Source organism: Adelges cooleyi, unplaced genomic scaffold, assembly GCF_023614345.1.
Source record: "Adelges cooleyi isolate 19-005CV unplaced genomic scaffold, UGA_ACOO_1.1 ACOO_flye_CR_arks_rails_tigmint_CR_PRNA_651, whole genome shotgun sequence".
In the NCBI taxonomy this organism is placed as follows: Eukaryota; Metazoa; Arthropoda; class Insecta; order Hemiptera; family Adelgidae; genus Adelges; species Adelges cooleyi.
The window spans coordinates 1,866,110-1,887,864 of NW_026096352.1; the positions used below are offsets into that span (position 1 = coordinate 1,866,110).

Genomic DNA, 21,755 nt, shown 5'->3' on the forward strand with positions numbered 1-21,755 from the left:
ATGTTAAGTATTTTGCTTAGACAGTATAACTTTATAAATAAATTATCTACCAAATTTTAATACCTATTGTGTTTTGTCACTGGTGATTATCGCACACATTTATCAATTATCGACAGATTAAAACGCATCTTATACATTTTCATTAATTTGTAAATTTTTATTTTATGAAGCATAATTTGACAGTTTAAAATAAGAAAGTTCACGAAAATCAAGATTTTTGATAGAAGAAATTATCACTTTTACATAATATATCGTTTTAAATATTTTACGCTTAATGGTTTTTCTTCTTTATAAGTACATGTAATTAATTTATTATGAATTGTCAGTTTACAGTTTTTTTTTTTAAAAGGATTCTTATATAAAAGTGATTATAATTTGCATACATTTGACATATAAAATAATATATACATTTAAAACAGGCAAAATAATTTAATTGATAAATTTAAAAATATGATATTTTTGGGATTTGACAACATGTATATAGTATAAATTAAATTTAACCGACAATATGTTACAAATAACGTGGCTAGTTTGTTTTTTCACGCTAAATTACATTTTTTATGAAATTAGTTGGATACCAATTACTTAGAATGAATGACTGATAAATACACATCACTTTTGTAATTTGCTAAACCAAGTGAAAGTATTATTTTCTACTTAATATTTTACGTGTCTTCATGACAGACCAATAATGTCTGTGCAAATACCAGGCAACCAAATTGAGCACTCCCAATATTGAAAATGCCTATGAAACAATAATATGATGTTAAATAATTTTCTTTTTAAATATTTTAAAAACAAACTCCTAACTTACTTTCATTGCAAATAGTTTCCTAGTGTCGTGTTCTGGCTCTGCGCACCATTTCAAGAAAGTTACCACATCCTTAGCACACTGACTTTGTGTAGCTGGTGTTCCATCACCGTACTCAATAATCTAATGCAGTATTAAAATATAATTAAAAATAAAAAAATAAAAATTATTTGTAAAAAAAAAAAAAATTATAAAGCAATTATTATACATATTTTACTGTCAATACCATCAAGTAACAATTAGTTATAAAATAATTAATTAATAATTTAGTTTTACATTAGTTCAATCAGACATATACAATGTAATAATTTTAGCATTAATGAGTAGCTGAGAAGGTATTGGTTTAATGTTTTCTTTTATGTGCCTGTAAGAAATTATAACTTTTTTATCTGTCGACCAATTTACTCAAGTAGCATTTCTATTGATATGAAATTACGGGAAAGGTACGTGATTATATATAAGGTACGCGAATTAGGTACTTAAAAAAACTTACTGCTTCCCCTTAAAATCCGAGAAAAGCACCTTAAAATGTACACAATTTTAATCTTGAAAATTACGGCACACTATTATATAACTTTTAAAAAATAGTCTAATTACTTCCATACTTGTGGCGTAGTCTTTATAGTACTATCAAATACAGTGAAAAACCAAAAACATTTCATTAATTCCTTTCCTCAGAAAGGGTAGAAAGTTTTCTTAAGTTTTGATTTTTAGGATGTAGTTATAGGAGTATAACTCTGAAAAACTGACTGAATTTAGATTTGTAGTGGGCTATACCATGTAATTTATAATATTTATATTGTATAATTGTTTAAAAATCTGTAGTCAACTTTTTTTATTATCAAGGGGGAAAAAAAGGGAAATACTATCGTGTGACAATTGTGTTGTACTAAATTTCTAGGTTATTACAACAATAGAAAACAATAGCATAATTTTAAATGGTGTTATAATCATATTTATTGTTAATTATTTTATGCAAATATTACCTCATCATATAAAGCTTGAGCCATTCCAATTGCTCCACCCGGAAAATAGGGATTATAATGTTGACCTTCTTGTATTTGAACACCTGCTGGTGGATCCATATAACCAGTCAGTAATGCAAAGATGTAATTCTAAAAAATGTAAAACATATGTGACATTTAAATACGACTAATGACTGATGAGTGACATCAATTCTCACAAGTGTCTAAATTGAGATACATCATGTCATTAGTACAGCAATAATAATACATAATAAAGTGACATGTAACAGTTAGATGAAGAAAAATGAGGTGGTCTAATGCCAGTTCCGTTTAAGTGAGCACCGCTCATACACAACTATTCATGTAGATATTTTTTTCCGTATATATATTTATACATTTTTTTTTTTTTTTAATTCCCTGATGTGTTGGGGTAAGTTATTCATGAAGATTTAAAAATATAATTGAACAAGTGGTAGCTAAAACAGAAATTGAGTGAACGCGGCATGTAATAAGTGAATAATGATGGGCTGATTTTTATAGATTAAAAATTATTATTATACTCAAATTTAATAATTATTAAGAAAGTGTAGTTCAATAAATTATATTTAATAGTAAACATGTAACATGTTAACCATGATACAAACATACACACGTCTAACGACAAGTTGATTTCAAATTTATTTAAAACTAATTTTTATAATAAAATATTTTTAACCCACTTCTCCGTCAATTCTAGCCTGAGTAATGTAAGTCAAATCTGGAGGATAAGCACCATTGTTGGCATACCGAGCTGCTTCTTCATTAGGGTATGGTTTAGGAAGTAAATCCGAAAGTTTACCAGGTCTCTTGTACATGGCGCCTGTTTCGTCAGGACCATCTTCAATCTAAACATTACATTTGAAAAAAATCAAATTTAGTACAAAACATACATACTTATAAAACATTACCATTTGTTCGGCAGCCTCCGCCTTAGCTTCAGCTTCAGTCATACAAACATCTACCATTTCCCGGTAGGCCAAATATTCAACACTGTGACAAGCTGCACATACATTCTTGTAGACTTCCCAACCACGACGAACACTGTAGTTCACAACATTTTATTTTTTTCGAGATTATTGGTTGTAAACATAAAATATTTTTAAAGGTTATAACCGAAACTGATACCTTGCATGATCTAGGGTACTGAACCAACCATTATGGTTCCATGGTTGTGAGGCAGCATGAGCTGCATCGTGTGAGGCATGTATTGATTGCTCCAAGGCATAAATTAGAGAACTTCCACCACCAGCCAAAACACCAAAACTAGTAAAAAACTGTTAAAAAAAAAAATATTATGTTATATTTTATCTGTATAAGATTTCTAACAAATAATAAAAAAGTAATATAAATATAAATGTTTTTTTTTTTTTAAATAAAATAATGTATTTTAAATATATAATTATTTATTACGTAGGCTTTAAGTTGCATAATCGGACATACATCAAACATACTGTTTATATGGAGTAGTGTAGTTATAAATACAAGCATAAGGTGTATGTTTGTTTGAGAGAAAATATAATTAAAAATGATTAAATGACAACATTTCAGTCATGTGAATTTTTTTATAGGTAAATAGATATGAATTTATTTAAATACATTTTATAAGAAACCTATTTTTATATAAGCTATAGTGATTTTTCATAACAAAAAAACTTTAAGGGAAAATTCTCACAATATCAAAATTCAATATTTTTATAATCTATAATATTATCTGTAAAGAACTTATTCTTGTATTATCGTTGGTCTTTTAACAGTTTTAAAGCAATGTTGGGTGTATAGTAACTAATACGCAGTGGCTTAGCTATAGTGGGTGCGGGGGAGTGGTTGCCCTGGGGCCCAATCTATAGGACGCAAACAAAATATCTTGCTCCTGGGCGTTTTAGTCTCTAGTTACGCCACTGTTAATATGTCATACTATATATTGTAGAAAAAATAATTTGTTAACCTAATTAATAATAATGTATTTTTAGTATTAAGTATAATAAAGTTAATTAAAGTATTATACCACTTTTCTATGAGCTCAGTAAAGAATATCAGCCCAAAGCAGTGGTTCCCAACTTAACTCAAGGCACGAACCGCTTTAGACAATTTTCCAATTTTACCACAGACCATCACTTAATCCCCCATCCCAATACCTCTTATTTTCTAATTATTTTAACAAAATTGATAAACACAAATAAAAATTGTTTAGCGCCCTGTACCTTGTTGAAATGTGATGTGCCCTCGGACCACCAGTTGGGAACCACCGCCCAGAGCCATTACAAAAGTACCATTTTTTTTATTGTTTAATAATGTTGAAGAATATAATATGCAATAACAAAAGTCATGAAATAAGCCAGTGTATTAACATATCTTGAACAAAATAATTACTACAAATATAGCTTATCAGGCGTGAAAAAAAGTAGTAGTAATAAACAAATAGTATAATATTTTGTTAAATTATTTTTTTTGTAATTAAAGTACTTAATATAAATAATATTATTAACGTTAAATGGGCTTATTATTTATGATACCTAAATTCTAAAGTAATATACTGTTATTATTTAAAAAACCTTAAATATTTCTATTTTGCGCTAATATTTTTTTTTTATGAATTTCTCAAGTACCTTGTACAAATAAAATGAATAATAGATCAAAAATTATGAGGTGAAGATGAATTTAAAAACAAAGACTAAGAAACATTTAAAATTAGTAGTTTTGTTATAATTATGCAGTAGGTATTTATTTAAAATATTATAACTCAATTGTAGTATTCAAGCAAAGTTCTAGACTAATATTTGCCAACTATGAAACTATTTGGTCTTTAATAAATGACAATGTCATTTTCCTTCAGAGCAGAGAAATTTGATGGGTAATTTAATTGGTACGTTATGTGCTATAACTATATATCAAGCGTAATTGAGATCGTTAAGAAGAATTTTCGTGTACAGTCACAGGGTAACACGAGCTGATAAAGATTAAAAAAAAACGTTTCAGTTAGGCTCAAGAATAAGTCCGTACACACTATCGACTATCCCGTTTTATAGCTCACGAGCCGTAGAGCATACAGTAAGTAGACATTTTAGCACTATAGCAAATTGGTATTAACGCGTTAATTGTCCAGTTGCCCTTCTCGCGGTATTAATATAAGGTGTGGTACTTACAAACTTGTGATTTTTCGCAAACCTAGAGGCAGCCTTGAAGAACGAAAACGTACTCGACATTTTTTGAGCTGTGCCCTGTATTCGCGAAAACAACAAGAAATGAAAAATTTGATTAAACGTGATAGTCAGTTCGACCTACAGCTCTAGCGATAGCAAGGGCAGCTTTTTCGGTGTACCACTAGATATATAGAAGTGCTCTGTGGCCTGTGCTATTAAGACCGCGTTTATTGAGACAATCAGCTGAAAACTCGCCGGCGAATCGTAGCCACGAAATGGGTCGCTATCGTTCTCGATTGATAACAACTACGATAAGATAACATTGAGCAATACCATGGAGGTCCTAAGACCACAGGCTGGAGGTAAATTAGTATTTTGCCCGCTTGCCCCACCCTTCGTCGACTTTTTTTACACTCAAACAATTCAGACACAGAAAGTAATGAGCGATGATTTTTCCATAGTTGTTTTTTTTTACCACAAAATAGATTAAATTTAGACGATTTTTTGTTTTTACCTTCGTTCTTCATACAATAAACCATCTAAACATGTTACTTTTATTATGCTTATAAGTTATAACTTTAAAAGTAAAGAAATCATTCGATTACCATCTTTCGCCATTTTATAAAACGTAACAAAATATGTTTTTGAAAAATTGAAAATTTTGACATGTCTATTACATTGAAATAAAAAAACATTTTCGATAATAAAGTTTTTGTCTATAACTTCAAAAGTAAGCCCGACCTCCAAAATCTGACTTCACTATCGTTTTCTTTAGGGTAAAAAATACATATATACATAAAAACAAAATTTGAAAAAGGCAACTGGGAAATTACTGCATTATAATTGTTCCAGGAGTTAAGTATAAGCATTTTTTTTAACTATTAATTTAAAGCTTAAACTATAATGTATAATTATTAGTTAAGAAATTAGGACTCAAGAGAATTAAGATTTTTTAATAGTTAATTTTTTTGCGGACTATCATAACATAAAACATTGACAGTGTTTTGAATATTTTTTTCATCCAAGCACAGCTAAGTAGAATGCGTTTTTACTAGGTCCGTAGTTGTATTAGATTAAGAGCGAAAGCACCTATTATGAATTCGAAAGATAACAACAGTTTGAAGACAACTTCATATCCGATTTTTAAATAATAGAGAATACCTATGACATTGTCTCCAAAATCTTGTCATCTTTCGATTTTGTTACTAGTATTTTTGCTCTAAAATCATTACGGAGTGATTAAAACACATTCTGCGTAGGTATGTTCAACGCTGAAAAATTGGTTTTATGAACGTGTGTATAATTATGGCTCGATTTGTCCAGAGTAATTTTCGTTGATTACATAAGGTAGCCCACGATGTGGTAAAATATTCCAACACAAAAATCAGTAATTGCTAATTATTGGTAATTCGAATTTGAAAACTTATTACGGAAATCCAAACAGAGAGGATGCGGTGGTTTAATTTTTTTTTTCTACGAAAACAATGATATTTTTGCCAAGTTTGCCGGTTATCAAAATAATCTACCTTTATATAAAATATAAATCATGAACTAAGATAGCTGATAGATAATAGATAATAGATTAATATTTTAGTTAATGATCGAAATATAATACACCAATAATTAATATATATAGTATCAAGTATATTTCAACTATGTCTTAATTCGTACTTCGTTTTTTTTATAATTTATCAGTCAAGTTAAATACCTAAGAAAAAAATACAAGTAATGGGACTGGGGACAAAATCCAACACCTGAATCAGATTATCATGTAATCTGTGGTGCATACGGCATACGTCTTATCACAAGAGATACAGGTATTGATAACAAACCTGAAAAACAGGTATATCTTTAATCGCGATGCATAGTAAACAAACGATTATTTTAATGAGTTATTCAAAATGTAGTAGCTGTCTTTGTAGTTTGTATTTTAAGCAACATTTTTACCCTAGATTCTAGTTCATATAATTTGGCGATCATACAACATGCGGAATCTAAATTTTAGCGTTTTTCTATGCTACACGTTTGTTGTAGGTGTAACTATAGGTGAATTAATTGATCCGTTGGATATGGGCAACTATGATCGTGCAACGAAATCAATGAGGAAAACAAATTATGTAGACACCCCACAAGCAAGTTGCAGTACAAATGACCGCTGCATAACGTTTGTTACACGTTTTGTTAACATAGTATTAAGAAACACAGGAATCTCTGTAAGTGTATAATACGTTCGCTTATAAGTCTTTTGTAGTATTACATAACAATTTGTTTTAGGATTCAAATGATAAAACATTGAGTGACAATGTACAACTTAAAACTTACGCTGCAATAACGATAAACGTTAAAGATTTGAAAACATTAGAAACAATGAGCGATAACAAGAATATTAATTTCAACGAAATCGACCGAATACTTAGTAGTATGTTTCGGCAGATAAAAAATGAAACATCATCATTTTCTTTTAGAGCTTTGGATAGTAATAATGAATTATATAGACAGGTATAAGATACATTTTATTATATTTATGTACAACATATTGAGTAATTTTATTAAATCAATAATAATTTCACTACAGGTTGATTTATGCTATAAACTACTAAGATAAACTATGTCGCCTACGAGTCTAGGAAAAAATGACTTAGAAAAAATAACCCGATGGATACGTTTGGTTAAGTAAAAATAACTAAGAAAAATTGTATTTATTATATTATTACAAAAAAAAAAATTATAACAATAACTTATTTCAACAATAGTAACGTCATTGTCAGCAATCTTCATAATAACAAAATTATAACAATAAAAAAAATTACAATTTATAACAAAATTTTAATTAAAATATATTTCTATTTAATACTAATTCAGCGAATATCTTGCAGCCTTTAAAAAGTTTTGCAATATTTCTTTTATTATTTTTATACTCGTCACATAATCTTTTTAATTTGATTTGAATTTGTATGTTATTGGCTTTCTTTTTTTTTAATGCACTGCTCGTCGTGTTCATAATATCTTGCCAATTTAACACTATCCACTGCCTGTTTACATCTATCACTTGGATGGTTGTGATCATTTACAATGATGGGGTCAGTTTTGCATATAGAAGTATTTAACACACCTCCACAGCCAAAACTTTTCTAGCTAAATATTTGTAAACCACAACCTTATGCATGTTTTTAATTCATGGTGCATAATGTACATGTAACCATTGTACAATGATTTCTCCTTTCCTTTATTCAACGATATAAACTCCATTTTTAATATTTAAAATAACAAAATTACAGAAAACACAATAATTAATAAATTTTTTTATTGATAGTAGATATTATCCAATAGTTAATAATATTATGGATGGTTTTTTTTATTGGTTAATTTTATCTACCCTAACATATCCATGTGGTTATTTTTTCCGGTTACCATTGCCTACACAGCCGTGGATATATAAGGCTATCGATTATACATACATTCATACATATTATGTATGTTTAATCAATGGTAAGGCGTTACAACGTCTGCCCATAACAAATTAAATTAATTTTTTTAATTGGTTGATGAATTTACTCATAACACCACTATTAATATTTGGCACTTGTAAAACTATCCATACCTCTACCTTGTCTGCCTACGGAACATGTCGCGACCCAACGGAAATTGGCCGTTCTGTACATCCCTGCGGCTTCTAGTGTGATAAGTGTTTCCCTCGAGACCACCCTGCCTACTGACTCTTGGCGGCCGCTTGGTCACCAGTCTACATGTGCAAAACAGGCATGTTCTCTTGGCGGGCAGGGTATACTTATCATCTGTTTCAATTATATTTAAAATTTTACTTTTTTTTTCTTTTTCAGATTATTGATTTACTATATTTGCTTACAATAATCCTTACTGTGACTATTCTATTTTTTATGAGTTTAAAGTACTTAAAAAAAATTATCACCATGAAATCAATAATTTTGGTTATCATTGTGCTTGCATTTTTCTCTACTTGGTATACAATGTACAAGGTAATTGTTATTGATAAATATAATATCATTATTCATTTATAATACACTACAAAATATAGGGCTATAAATGTTGAATCTTTGATTGATGTAGTACTAAGGTCATAGTTCCAAACATTTTTTTTTCACTTATATTTTTTTTTCTGTTTATTCCAATGCAAAATGTACATACTTGCATTGTCATAAATTGGGATGACTTAAGATGATTTTATAGCCTTTAAAGTACTACATTTGTAAATTAATTCTAAACTTCTTTCGAAAACTATATAACCTTGTCTGAAATCACTCAATACAAAATATTTTTGTGTTATCAGAAAGCTGAAATAAGTAGAAAAATACACATGGACAAAATGCCCGACTATTGTTATTCCAACACTAAGAACTGGTTAGGATTTTCGTGGTTTCGTAAAAACGACATAGGTATTTATTTTTACTTTGAGATAATGCTGTCATTTCTAGTAAGTTGTAAAAATAATGACTTATGTGTATTTTCAGAGGAATGCAAAAAATTCAACGAAGCAATTCATCTAGACCCTCTGTATTCAATAGCAATCACTGAAGTATTTGCAGAAATGGCAAGCAAAATCATCATGAAACCATTAGAGTGTTTAGGAAGTTCGATATACATTTTCAACAATGCAGCATTAAGTAAGTACATAGTGTATTCTTTACTTGCAGTTACAGTTAAGTTATTGTAATAAATTATATTTTTTTCCAGAGGATCTTCCTTGGTGGACACAAGTCATTATGATACCAATAATTATTATCATTGTGATCAAAATGTTGTTCTTGTCTTGTGCACTGTTAGTTGGCCGAGGTTTAAGCATGAAATCCATGTTTGGAATGGGCGATATGTCTGTTGGTTCTGAAAGTAGGAACATGAATGCTGGCAATAATACCTTTAAACAGTCCTGTGATGTTTGTACTACAGCTCGACCAAACAGTACTGCTTTGCCTGAATTTGACCAGCAGAAACTAAACATTAATATTAATCTCTTCAACCCCGAAACTACAAACTACAGTGGTATAGGCACAACTAGTAAACCTAGGATTTCGGTAAAAGATAAAATCAAGATTAACTATCCAGACAAATCAGAATCTCTAATGAATAGATCTGAAAATAATGACATGGAAGTAAAATCCCTTACATTTAAAAAAAGACCAAGAAAAATGTCGCTTTGATATTTTTCTTTCACAAAACAATTTTTTGTTTTACTCATTTATTGTGGAATTTATGTTTTTAGTTTTATCCCAAGTAATTTTAATTTATGTACATATGTATCATTGTATAGTGTATTTATGTGTATTTTTTAATTTTACAACACTTAATAATTAATTATTGTGATTAAAAAATAAATTGACTTTTTAGTATTGAAAATAATTATTATCATTTATCAAACTATCAATGTTATTTCAGAAGATAGAAGTGCATTACAGGTTTACTATGGATAAGAGTAAATGCAAATTATACTTAAGTACTTACTTATTCATAGCGTTCAAACTACACCTTCACTTAATTGCAGCCTCATTGTTGACTAAGTTTTAAGTGTTTTAGTTTCTTTCCATAATTATAACCACCTATTATTTACCCATGGGTTATTAGGTCTTACATATCACGTTTTTTCAAAAAAAAATGTTAGCAATTGAATTGAAATTTTTTATCGCAAGGCTATCAAGGCTATTAATTAAAGAAATTTGTGAGACGTGCTCATTGCCTGGTTGCATAGACATGTAAAAAGTATTAAGTATTTTAGGTATAATGTGAATATTTATTTGCATTGCATAAAAGATTATGATAAAAATCAAGTAGGTATTTTGATTTATAACAAACCATTATTCTAGAGGGATCTGGTTAGCCATAGATCGTTTTGTATTTATACTTGATATATTTATATGTATAATAAAGAAGGGGGTGTTATTATTCTAATTTTTTAAAAAAAAATTTGGGGTTTTCGGTTTGTCCGATTCCACCTTAATTGAAAGCCCTACATATGTATAACCTATATCGTTATAAATTATGTATAGAAATCCACGAGTAAGTGTGCTAATACACGTCATGTGGTTATTATGTATATGAAAGTAAAGAAAAAAACGTTGGTTCGATTATTCGGATAAATTAGGTAGCGATTGTCTATTCTAAAATAATTTTTATTTATTACCGTTTTGGACAGTTAATACGTCTAGCTTAAAAGATTATTCGTTTTGCAACATTGCCTAGTAACACGAATTTGAAATAATTTAAAACAGTGTTACTACTCGTTTATGTGACATAACGAAAATAAACATTGTTCTGTTTCTAATTTTTATAAACTGTTAAACGACGTTATCATAATGCTTAATCTATTGAAATGCTCTGTGTTAGCGCCAAGAAGGTTAACGATGACCATGCCCGTAAGGTATGCCTCGTGTCCGCGAGTGGCTATAAACGGGTTTGGCCGCATAGGCAAATGCTTACTTCGTTTAGCCGACACAAAGGACGTAAACGTAAGTACATAACATTAAGTCGTTGCCGGTTGGGTTATATGGCTATAAGTATTGAATAAACTCAGTGTTAAATCATATTTTGAAGGTGGTAGCTGTAAATCAGCCTTTCGTCGACGTCAAACAGGTTGCGCACTCGCTGAAGTACGACACCGTTCACGGGGCGTTTGACGGACTAGTAGAAGTCAAAGAGGATTTCATTATCATAAACGGTAATTCTCTAGTTTGGGTTTTTTTTTTCTCCAGTTGGCTTGACTGCTCTCCGCGATGGACGTTTTTTTATTTCGGCGTTTTTGTTCAGGAAAACCTATAAAAATTTTCCACGAAAAAAAGCCAGAGGACATCAAATGGAAAGACGCCTCGGTGGATTATGTACTCGAAGCTTCCGGTGTATTCACAACGGTGGAAGCGGCAAAGGTATTAGTGTAGAACGTACTGTTACCTACTGTTTTCATTAAGAAACAGCAGCTATTTAAACTGGTATTTTCTACTGACATGCATTTTTAAGCGACCATTGTCGGTGCTATAATAATTGCGGGGCCCTATCGAATGACGGGGCCTTTAATTTCCCTAAGATATGCTTTCAAATTTTAGTACTACGTTTAAAAGTAGTGAGTTTTGAAGTTAAAACTGGCCTTAAACAGGATGTGATGCGCTGTCACCTGTTCTTTTTAACCTAGCACTTGAGAAAGTAGTCAGGCAAATGCCAATACGTCAACACATGGAGATTTTGTCTAATAAGATGATATAGTTATAATAGGCAATACGCAGCAAGAAGTAGCGACAAGAATAAATGATTTAATAAAGGCAGCGAAGTCCATGGGCCTGGAAGTAAACCAGGATAAAACCAAATATTTAGTCATGACTAGGGAAAAAAGAGACAACTCGGACCTGATAGTAGAGAACTAGGTATAGACCTTTCAATAAGTGGACGATTTCAAATATCTTGGGATGAACATAAATCAACACAATAATATGCATAATCAAACCCGCAAAAATAATTTTCATTTAATAGTTTACATAGTAAAACAATTCTACAATACTTGAATATGTGATATTGTAAAAAATATATTTTTAATGCATACAATTACATACAAGTACATTAGGAAAGAGTTTTAGCCCCCATAGTCCACTTCCCATTGTATCCACCCCTGCCACCAATCGTCGCTTGAGTTTTGAGATTGTTGAAAATTGGATGTTTGTCAGCCCTCGCAGTTTTAATTCTAACTGTTGTCATTGATTCTATATTTTTGGGTCATTTATTATAGCCTGAAGGTGAAGTGTTGTGTTTTTTGTGCAGAATATTTGTTTGTTAACCGTCAGTGAAAACTCAAAAACTAAATATTTTCATTCCCTCCCTCTTCATTTCCTACTAAAATTTAAACGATGTAATGAAAGAATTGATTAGGAAATAAAGCTTAAATCTTAAATAAGCATGGTGCTGTATAGGTACTGTGCAAAATGTTTTAAGAGAGTGTAACCGAATAGACTGAGCCAAAATAATTAGGTAAAATTGAGATCTATAAAAACGAATATTACAACGGGAGTTTAGCATTTTCTAGGATAATAGCCCAAACACGTTACCCCGCTTTAGATGAATAATTAATTATAATAAATAAAAAAATAATTAATTAGGTTAGAACACATTAACAAGTTAAACAACCTACCGCTGTGTTTACCATCATTATAGTTGTTGTAAAATGCAATTGCATTATGATGAGCCATAGCCCATAAGACATCAGTTAGATATTAGTGTTCTGTTCTATAATTATTTGACTACAACATACAATATTTTAGATTGCGCCTTGATAAAGTTGTCGACAGAAAATTCGAGCTGGCTACTTTATGCTCGTCAATAAATTGTCCATTCGGTTATAATTTCACTATTATGACGTATACCCCTTTTTTTCGATACTTAGAAACACATTGCAGGAGGAGCCAAAAAGGTAGTGATCAGTGCACCCAGCAAGGATGCTCCGACGTTCGTCAAAGGAGTGAATTTCAACGAGTACAAAAAGTGTATGGAAGTCGTGTCGAACGCCTCGTGTACTACCAATTGCGCTGCCCCTGTCATCAAGATCTTGCACAGCGCGTTTGGTGTGGAGAACTGTTTGCTCACATCTATACACTCCATGACTGCTACGCAGGCCGTTCACGACGGTTTGACAAAGGTAATAGTGATGCCGGGAAATAGTGTAAAAAAAAAAACCACTAAACCTTTACCTATGTTGGTGAATAGCGATCCGGTCCGTTCAACATAATATCCGGCACGACTGGAGCCGCAAAAGCCGTAACGCTCGTCTTGCCGGAACTCAAAGGCAAAATAAACGGAGATGCTGCCAGAGTACCGACGTTGGATGTGTCGCTAGCAAAGCTATTCGTCAAGTATTCACTTTTGTATACTTATATAAAATTAATTTTTGATAAAAAGTGGAGATAGCCAGTTCGGGTCCTTCAGTAGCGGTTCTGATTAAATCAGATCAATAATTATCGGCGGAGAAGTACCTTAAAATATCACCAGGGCACCTCGGCCATGCCTTGGCTTGGATTATTGCGATTCCCACCGTCCCATCTAGTGTTTTTATTACAATCAGAAATAAGATACAAACTTTCGTTGTTATAGCGTCAAAGAAACCGTGTGCGTGGACAGCATTAAAGAAGAGATAAAAAAACAGGCCATGGCGTGCATGAAGGACGTGGTGTACTACCACGAGGACAAGTGCGTGAGTTCGGACTTTATCGGCACGCAGTTTTCGTCGGTGGTCGACTTCAACCAGATCATCACAATCGACAAATTTATCAGTATCGGTGCGTGGTATGACAACGAGGTGGGTTACGCCTGCAGGGTGTTGGATCTTGTCAAACACATGATCTCAGAGGACAGCAAGTCTTGTTGATGTGTTGTTTTTACGTGGTATATACACGTATATTAGTTGCGCAGTTGTGCAAAACCACACAAACAAACTCACATTATGTATACTGTTTGATAACAAAAATAATAAACTCACCATAGAAAATGTTCAAATAATAACTGTAGAAAAATACGAGTCACATATTATTATGTAAAAATGTATTAGAGGTACACTTTTACGTTTTACCTACTACACCGTTGCTGTTTTACCTACTTGCGTTACTCGAGCAATATTTCATCAATGATTACTTATCTATATCTGTTTTGATTTTCGAGTTAAACTGCTACGTTGGCCAAGCCTAGAGACGAACTGGCTAATAAAACGTTTTCTGGCAAGGCACCGTAACTGAAATTTGATAAAAACTAGAAATAAGCAGTTTTAAACGTTTGACTGTGTTTTTATTCGATATTTTTGGCGATGCCAACATGATATAGCTATTAATTGGCTATTATTGGAAGTTAAGTTACTCTAAACGTTACCTTAAATTACAGTGCTTTCTTTCTTGTTAATTAATCAGTCTACTTACGTGCGATTACGGGTTCCAACTCATTCGTAACAATTCATATATCACAACAGTCAACAATATCAGAGTAATAATATAATTAGAAGAGGATAGAATATTTTAAAGTACACCCACATACACCTTAAACTAACAAACATTTCCCATCTTTTTATCTTACGTTATCACCCATTATTTTCTCTTCTTTTAATTATTATTATTACAAAATCTCTCCGTCTCAGAACTGAGTTTACCGATATTGGGTCTGTTTCTGCATTTTCTATTAAAATGTTAACGAAAACAATGAACAATATGTGTTTTATTGTACTTATTTGTTTTATTTATTACCGAACAGAGCTACGATTTGCTGTAGTTACATGTAAATCAGAAGCTATCAGATAAAAATAATCAAATTACCACCTACTTTATAAAATATTATGTACAGTAGCAATTTCTATAACAACTCCTAAGAGATAGAAATACAATTTTACTAAAAAAAGTGGGCAGCTACGAAGTACTGAAAATATTAAGACCACCACTCTATACAGGCACAAACAATTGTAAGTGTGCTCAGCACACTCAAGTCAAGAAACATCTGAAGTAAGAATACCTCAAGTGATCTGAAGTAACCTAACAAAAACTTTTCCTATTTACCTATATATGCTATTGTCCCGAAAGCTTTCAACACAAATATTTACTTTTTCATTTAGGTATATTATACTAGAAACGAGAAACAAGCAAAAAAAACAATAAGCCAACAAATGTATTATATTTCTTTTAACTGATTTAATTTATACATTAAAAAAATTGTATAGGTATACAGAAATGTATTGTTGCTTAAACACGGTCTAGGATTACATTGAAAAATTAAATGCAATTACAATTTATTACACGACGCTTGAGCTATTAAATAATCATGGCATTTGATTTTTTTTTAATCCAAGACTGTTGACAATCAAAACAAATAAACAAATTATATAATCGTATTCAAATAATAAATAAAACAAATTTAAATTTCCTTCTTATTCATATTAGGGGTTGCTAATAGTTAGATCGAGTGGACGTTGTTCTTGGAAAATTTCGTCGGTGTGTTCTTCAGCAATGAAATTAGTTTTGGTACACTTTTTCGTACATCTTTTTGTAGTAGCATTCGTTTGAGATGTAGTGCAAACCAGAGGCGTAGATATTGGTTTAGTGCATACCGGTAAAGTGCTTCTGGTCCTAAATTTAAACCAATATTAACGACAAAGTTACAGAACATTGCAGTTATAGTAGTAGTTATAAAAAAGGAAATTTAGGGTACACACATTTTAAATGGTGTTTATATTATAATAATTTATATTCTTACTCATTTACACATTTTGGGGTTTTTGTAGCATCTGCTTGTGACGTTGTTGACGAAGGAGTTTGACAACCATTCAACATTTTGTCTTTACTAGCAAAATAACGATATCTTTTTAGGAGTAGTTCTTTTCTGTTAGTAAAAAACATTTATTAACTTTATTCCTATGAATAGAGAGATTTGTGTTTACCTTTCTGCTATAGGATCTGAGTAGGTATCTTCATTATTTTCTAGATTAGCTGTCATCTTAATTTCAACCGGATTGACTTTTTTTGATACTTCAGCAAATTGGTTCATCGTACCAGCAGTAGCGAAAACATTTGCATGACAACTCATTGAACACAAATCCCATAAAAATAGGATAGCAAACGTTTTGGAGAACATGTGAATATTTTTACTATTAAATTAATTGGTAATCATAGTTGATCTGGCATCGTCAGATGTTAAAAAATAAGTAACTGTTTACATTATTTAGAATAATGTTGAAATTAGCCAGATAACAATTTTTTGTATTAATTATTTGTTTTTATGTACCTATTTTATACCTCGATCATAATATAATAATAGTACTCATGTTATTCGTCTTTTGTAAAGTTTTTTATTATTTTTATTTAAACATTATATAATTTTTTTTTTATTATATATATTATTCACATAATGCCTTGCACTATATCGTCAGCCTAGTTAGCAATGGGCGTAACTCCAAAATACCAAATTTCACACTTAAAAAACGTTAAATTTATTCATTTATTTCAACAACAATTACTTACTGTTTATCATACATATCATGGAATAACACTGAAATATAACCATTATTATACTAGCTCACACACATTTTTTTTTAATTTCAAGTAGTGTAATATTCCAAATATTGTTTTTTTTAGAGAAACGTCCTTTGCTAAATACTAAATAGGCTGGCGATATAATATATTTATATGTTAGCATGAATAAAATCAACAAATTTATATGTACATAGAATTTTTCCTAAGTATCTTAAAAAACAATTGTTTTAGAGCCTAGACATGAGGAATCAAAGATGAATCAAGCCCTATCGTAAAAATAAATCTATAGATTGCTTAGAAGACTAGTAGAACACCACTTTTCTGTAACGATGACACAAAATAAAAACCACTTAATACTTTGTAGTGCGTCTAACGTATTACTTTAAATAAAAATTGTATAGACATCAAACACGACAGATAAAAATAAGTACCATAATTATTAATTATGTATTTTTTTTCTATATTAATTATTTATTTTAGATTTTTCTACTACATTTTTTTACGGATATTTCTATTCTTGGATATCCATAGAATAACTATGGATATTTTTACAGTTATATTATACAGGGGGATTTATTCAAACGATAGAGCTTTGGAAAAAAAAGATACAAATTTGAGTATTGTCTAGTAATATGTAATAACTTAAACTTAGGTGTCTTTAAACAAGAAAAACTTAAAAATTTGCGTTATGTTAAGAGAAACTAAGTGTCTTATCCTTAATGAATCACCCTGTATGAACGGCTGTATATGCATCTATCAGCCGTTATCAACAAGTTGTTATGACAACTAATTTACGGTTCGATTTGGCGATAAGATTCGCATCGAGATTGCATAACGTTGTGCAGCAGTATGCTAATTAAAGTAGTTGTGGTCGTATTACAGGTGACGGTGGTCTGCGTTGTCTGCGCCGATGACGAGGAAAAGCCGGTCAATGAGGTGGAGTCGAGATTGTGGTCGTATTTGCCGTCGTGCAAGACGACGTCGTCCAGCGGCCGTACGGCGGCCACTGTCGCCGCGGCCGTAGACGACGGCAGGCCGTCCGCGAGCTGCACAAAAAAGGCGTATATGCGGCGGAAGACGAAGAGGAAAAGCGCGGCCAGCCTGAAGAAACGCAAGTCGCGGCAGACTTCCGACGAGAATAGTAGCGGCGGCGGACTGACCGGTATGGTGGCGAACTTGCTCGACATGGACTGGCCGTGGACGGTAGCCAACAGATCTATGAAAGCCGTGGTCGCAGCAGGCAATATCACCGGGGGGTTGGTGACGAAGATCCGCGATAAAATCGGCAATCACACCAAGAGCAAATGGACGGCGGAACGATTGGTGCCCACGATCGTGGTAGCGCTCGGACGGTGCCGGACCGATAACATCAGCGACGACGAATGCGCCAAGCGAATCGCCTGTTCGATAAGCGAAATGATCGCCAAGAACGGCAGTGAGTTCAGATGGCCGTTTAGCGGTCGACGGTCGTCTACAACTCCTGCTGTAATGAGCGTTCAGTACGTGTTGGCGTTCAACAACGGTTCGATATCATCTGTCAACGACAATCAAATCGAAACAATTATCGCCAAAGTGATCAAGGTTCTCCAGGAACAGAACTCCACTACCAAGGCGACGACTGATACGGCCGGTACGACTGGCACGACCGGCGATATGAGCGAGACCAGCCCCTGTGACTTTTCGCCAACCGCGGTTGACACACCGGACGTAAGCAATACTTGAGCATACAGAATGGTAATGGCCTCTACCGAACGGCCATGTAAGCTCAAATTCAATGATCAGGTACGCGGCTCAAGTCATTTGCACGGTGTTCCGTAACTCGTATCACTAGCAATGGCACCGTAGAATGGTTAGATCATGTACATTATTCTTGGTTTTCTTCTGTAGATATAGTTGTATTTATATTGTATTCATAGATATTATTGTGCAAAAGCGCTATACAGGTGGCGTGGGCCAAATCGTTGTTAGATACGGTAATATTGTACACAACAGAAAATAAACTGCAGTTTAAAAAACTGTAATTAAACACTTGTGACTTTTTAGCTTCGATGCGTAATTATTGGGCCAAACATTAAAAAAATTTAACCCTTCCTCTTCAAAAATCAAGAAAAACACCAAAAAAAAAAAAAATGTACATATTTTTCAACTTAAAATTACGATGCTCTATATATTTTTTTTAAAATAGTCGAATTAGTTCCAAATTTGTAGGAATTTTCTTTAAACATAGTACTATCGATAAACATTGACAAACCAAAAAACTAGTATAAACCCTATTCCCTAGAAGGGATAGAACTCTGTTCTTTATTTCACTTTTTCAAGCAAAGTTTTAGGGATTTAAGTATGAAAATTTATACAATCTATTCAATAATCTGTATTCCGACTTGTTTTTGTTATCAAAAAACCAATAAATAGGGGGAAAATTACACATTTATCACTCTCGGTCAATTACTATCGATTGATTCGCATCGAAACGTTTTTTTAAAGTGATTTTATCACTTTCAGTTACAATAATTCCTGTTGACCGGTGACCTCTCCGTTCTCACTACGCCCCGACCCCACTGTACTAGCTTTTTTTTTTTTGAAATGTTGTAGATAAAAGAAATAACATCTTGTTAAGCCAGTCTTAACCAGCGGAATTATCAATACATTCATTAACTCCTAAAATTGGTAATAAAATAGTATAAGAGCGATTAGATTCATATACCTCATGATAATGTTTATTTAAATAATTTTTTACTAGATATTTTTTAGTTTACTCAATATTCAACCAACAAATATAATATATATATAAATATATATATATATATATTTATATATTTTTTTAATAAAAGTTAAAATATAATTTGTTTTCGAGTTTGACTTGATTCTGTATGTATTATTTTTCCTGAGAAGCTCATAGTTCCACTTACCAAGTACTCCTTTTTAAATTATTCTAACACCAGCATCAGTATTTAAGCTATAGAGCTCAAAAAATAATAAAAAGGTCGCTAATATACGCCAACACGGACAAGTGAGCTTACTACTAAAACAATACATCGTCAAAACTTCCAGCTAGGACTTGTGAACAAAACAGCAGTAAGCAAGTTCTTTTATAAACCGAGTAAAGTTCCTGAAATCAGTAATAAAATCAAAAAGTTGTGTAAATTTAAGATATAATAATTAGTTGAACGGTCTCAGTATTATTTTAGGCATTGATATGACTTAGACTATAAAAATAACCGTTGCCCGTTTGTATCATTGAGCTATGTATTGGCAAGACAACTATTGCGTTGTACAAATTATGATCTGACAACCTGCTCCCATAATTAAAACATGTAAAATTAAATGATAACAAAATTAGTGTCTCCACATTTTACAGTCTATTTATATAGGCTGTAAAATGAATGTACTATAAAAATGAGGTACTTGTCGTACCACTTTGATGGAGCGGCTCCACTATGTTATTTCATAGTTTGCACTAGCTATTCTTATATATTTAGAGTAGTTAAATAATAATGAAACTGTAGATTATACTCTTACTTCAGTTGTAAGGATAGTTTGTGCCGGTGGTCATAAATTCGATAACTCAGTTCTAACATGAAATAAGGTAAAGTTCTTGAATAAGTAATAAAAACCATAATTTTTGTAAGTGTTATATATTTAATGTGTATATTTAAGAAAACTATATTTAAATTAATAATTAACAGTCTCTGTATATATTTACAAGCAAATAAATATTAAATTTACTTTTAATAACTTAATAAAAAAATTATTACATTCTAGGACGTCTGGTAATTATTAGAACAGCCAACTTGTCTATCTCAAACAAAGTATTATTGTTTCTTTGGTGGAATAATGGCGCTTCTTCTTTTTCTTCAATATCGATTTCATTTTCTTCAGGGAACCTATCAAATATACAAGATTATGAACTATTACGAGATCAACATATTTTCGAAACCAATACTACATAGGTACATTACAAACGTCACTTACCTGAATCGTTAAAAAGCTTGTAAAACCGTGAGCCTCTGTTGGCAATTTCTCTGTTTCTTCGGTAAGATTTCAATTTACAATTTAAACGTTTGTCATTCAAGCAAAACCTTCTCCATCTTCTTGACACTTTACAAGCAGTGTTAATATCTTCTTCAATTAGATAATCCCTAAAATCAGTAAATTAACGTTATATTTAAAACCGAATTAACAATTCTATAATATATATAATACTATTTTATTGTATACAATACCCACCGAAAAATCATAATCGATATCTCCACTGGCAATTCTGATATAATGTCGAACCGCATACTAGCTTCTGAAAACCACGTGCTCTTCAGACAACTTGTAAAAAACATGTTGAGATATTCGTTAGCCGATGTGTACGACATCAAGGTCAGAAACGAACTGACTGGCCGGGATGATTACCTTCGGTTATATATGCCACGGGAACAAAATGGCCGACCTATAATTGTTAATCTTACCAGACATCGAAGTACTAAGTTGCATAAAATATTCGTATTAGCTATACGAACAAGAAATTCAACAAATATACTGGTATTAAAATTGACGAGATGTTTTTGTTATAAAATGGTTGGAAAAAAATTGTTTTTTTAAACTCACTTTTAATAGACTTTTAATAGACGACCTGGAATTAAACCAGGAGCATTGGTCAGAAGTCAGGACACTGGACTGACAATTGAAGCAGTTCTTTTGTCTGGTTGTTGTGACTAAATGCGTCTCTCGTTTCATTCTGCTGTTCATATGGTGGTCAGTGGCTACTAATACTTTGCTTAATCAATAAATATATCTGTTTTAA

General features: G+C 31.7%; 3 protein-coding genes across 4 annotated transcripts; 2 read left to right on the plus strand and 1 right to left on the minus strand.

The window, feature by feature from the left end:
- Positions 1-326: 326 nt before the first annotated feature.
- LOC126844304 (cytochrome c1, heme protein, mitochondrial-like) lies at positions 327-5,148 on the minus strand. Its single transcript, XM_050582406.1, has 7 exons — positions 4,959-5,148; positions 2,941-3,089; positions 2,724-2,856; positions 2,496-2,660; positions 1,798-1,926; positions 815-934; positions 327-745 (listed from the first exon to the last, which is right to left on the minus strand). The coding sequence occupies exons 1-7, from the start codon at positions 5,016-5,018 to the stop codon at positions 647-649; spliced, it is 855 nt and encodes a 284-aa protein (XP_050438363.1). The 5' UTR covers positions 5,019-5,148; the 3' UTR covers positions 327-646.
- Positions 5,149-5,915: 767 nt separating this feature from the next.
- Positions 5,916-10,226, plus strand: LOC126844303 (uncharacterized). Of its 2 annotated transcripts, XM_050582405.1 has the most exons (7): positions 5,916-6,772; positions 6,990-7,168; positions 7,230-7,454; positions 8,795-8,950; positions 9,262-9,367; positions 9,443-9,595; positions 9,666-10,226. In XM_050582405.1, the coding sequence occupies exons 2-7, from the start codon at positions 7,025-7,027 to the stop codon at positions 10,127-10,129; spliced, it is 1,248 nt and encodes a 415-aa protein (XP_050438362.1). In that variant the 5' UTR covers positions 5,916-6,772; positions 6,990-7,024; the 3' UTR covers positions 10,130-10,226. The 2 variants fall into 2 exon arrangements, with proteins under 2 accessions (XP_050438362.1, XP_050438361.1); XM_050582404.1 differs by lacking the exon at positions 5,916-6,772 and having other exon boundaries at positions 6,792-7,168; positions 9,666-10,224.
- A 1,100-nt stretch (positions 10,227-11,326) lies between these two features.
- LOC126844722 (uncharacterized) lies at positions 11,327-14,325 on the plus strand. The gene is made up of 6 exons (XM_050583103.1): positions 11,327-11,431; positions 11,517-11,640; positions 11,730-11,845; positions 13,348-13,599; positions 13,668-13,813; positions 14,052-14,325. The coding sequence occupies exons 1-6, from the start codon at positions 11,327-11,329 to the stop codon at positions 14,323-14,325; spliced, it is 1,017 nt and encodes a 338-aa protein (XP_050439060.1).
- The last annotated feature ends 7,430 nt before the right edge of the window (positions 14,326-21,755 follow it).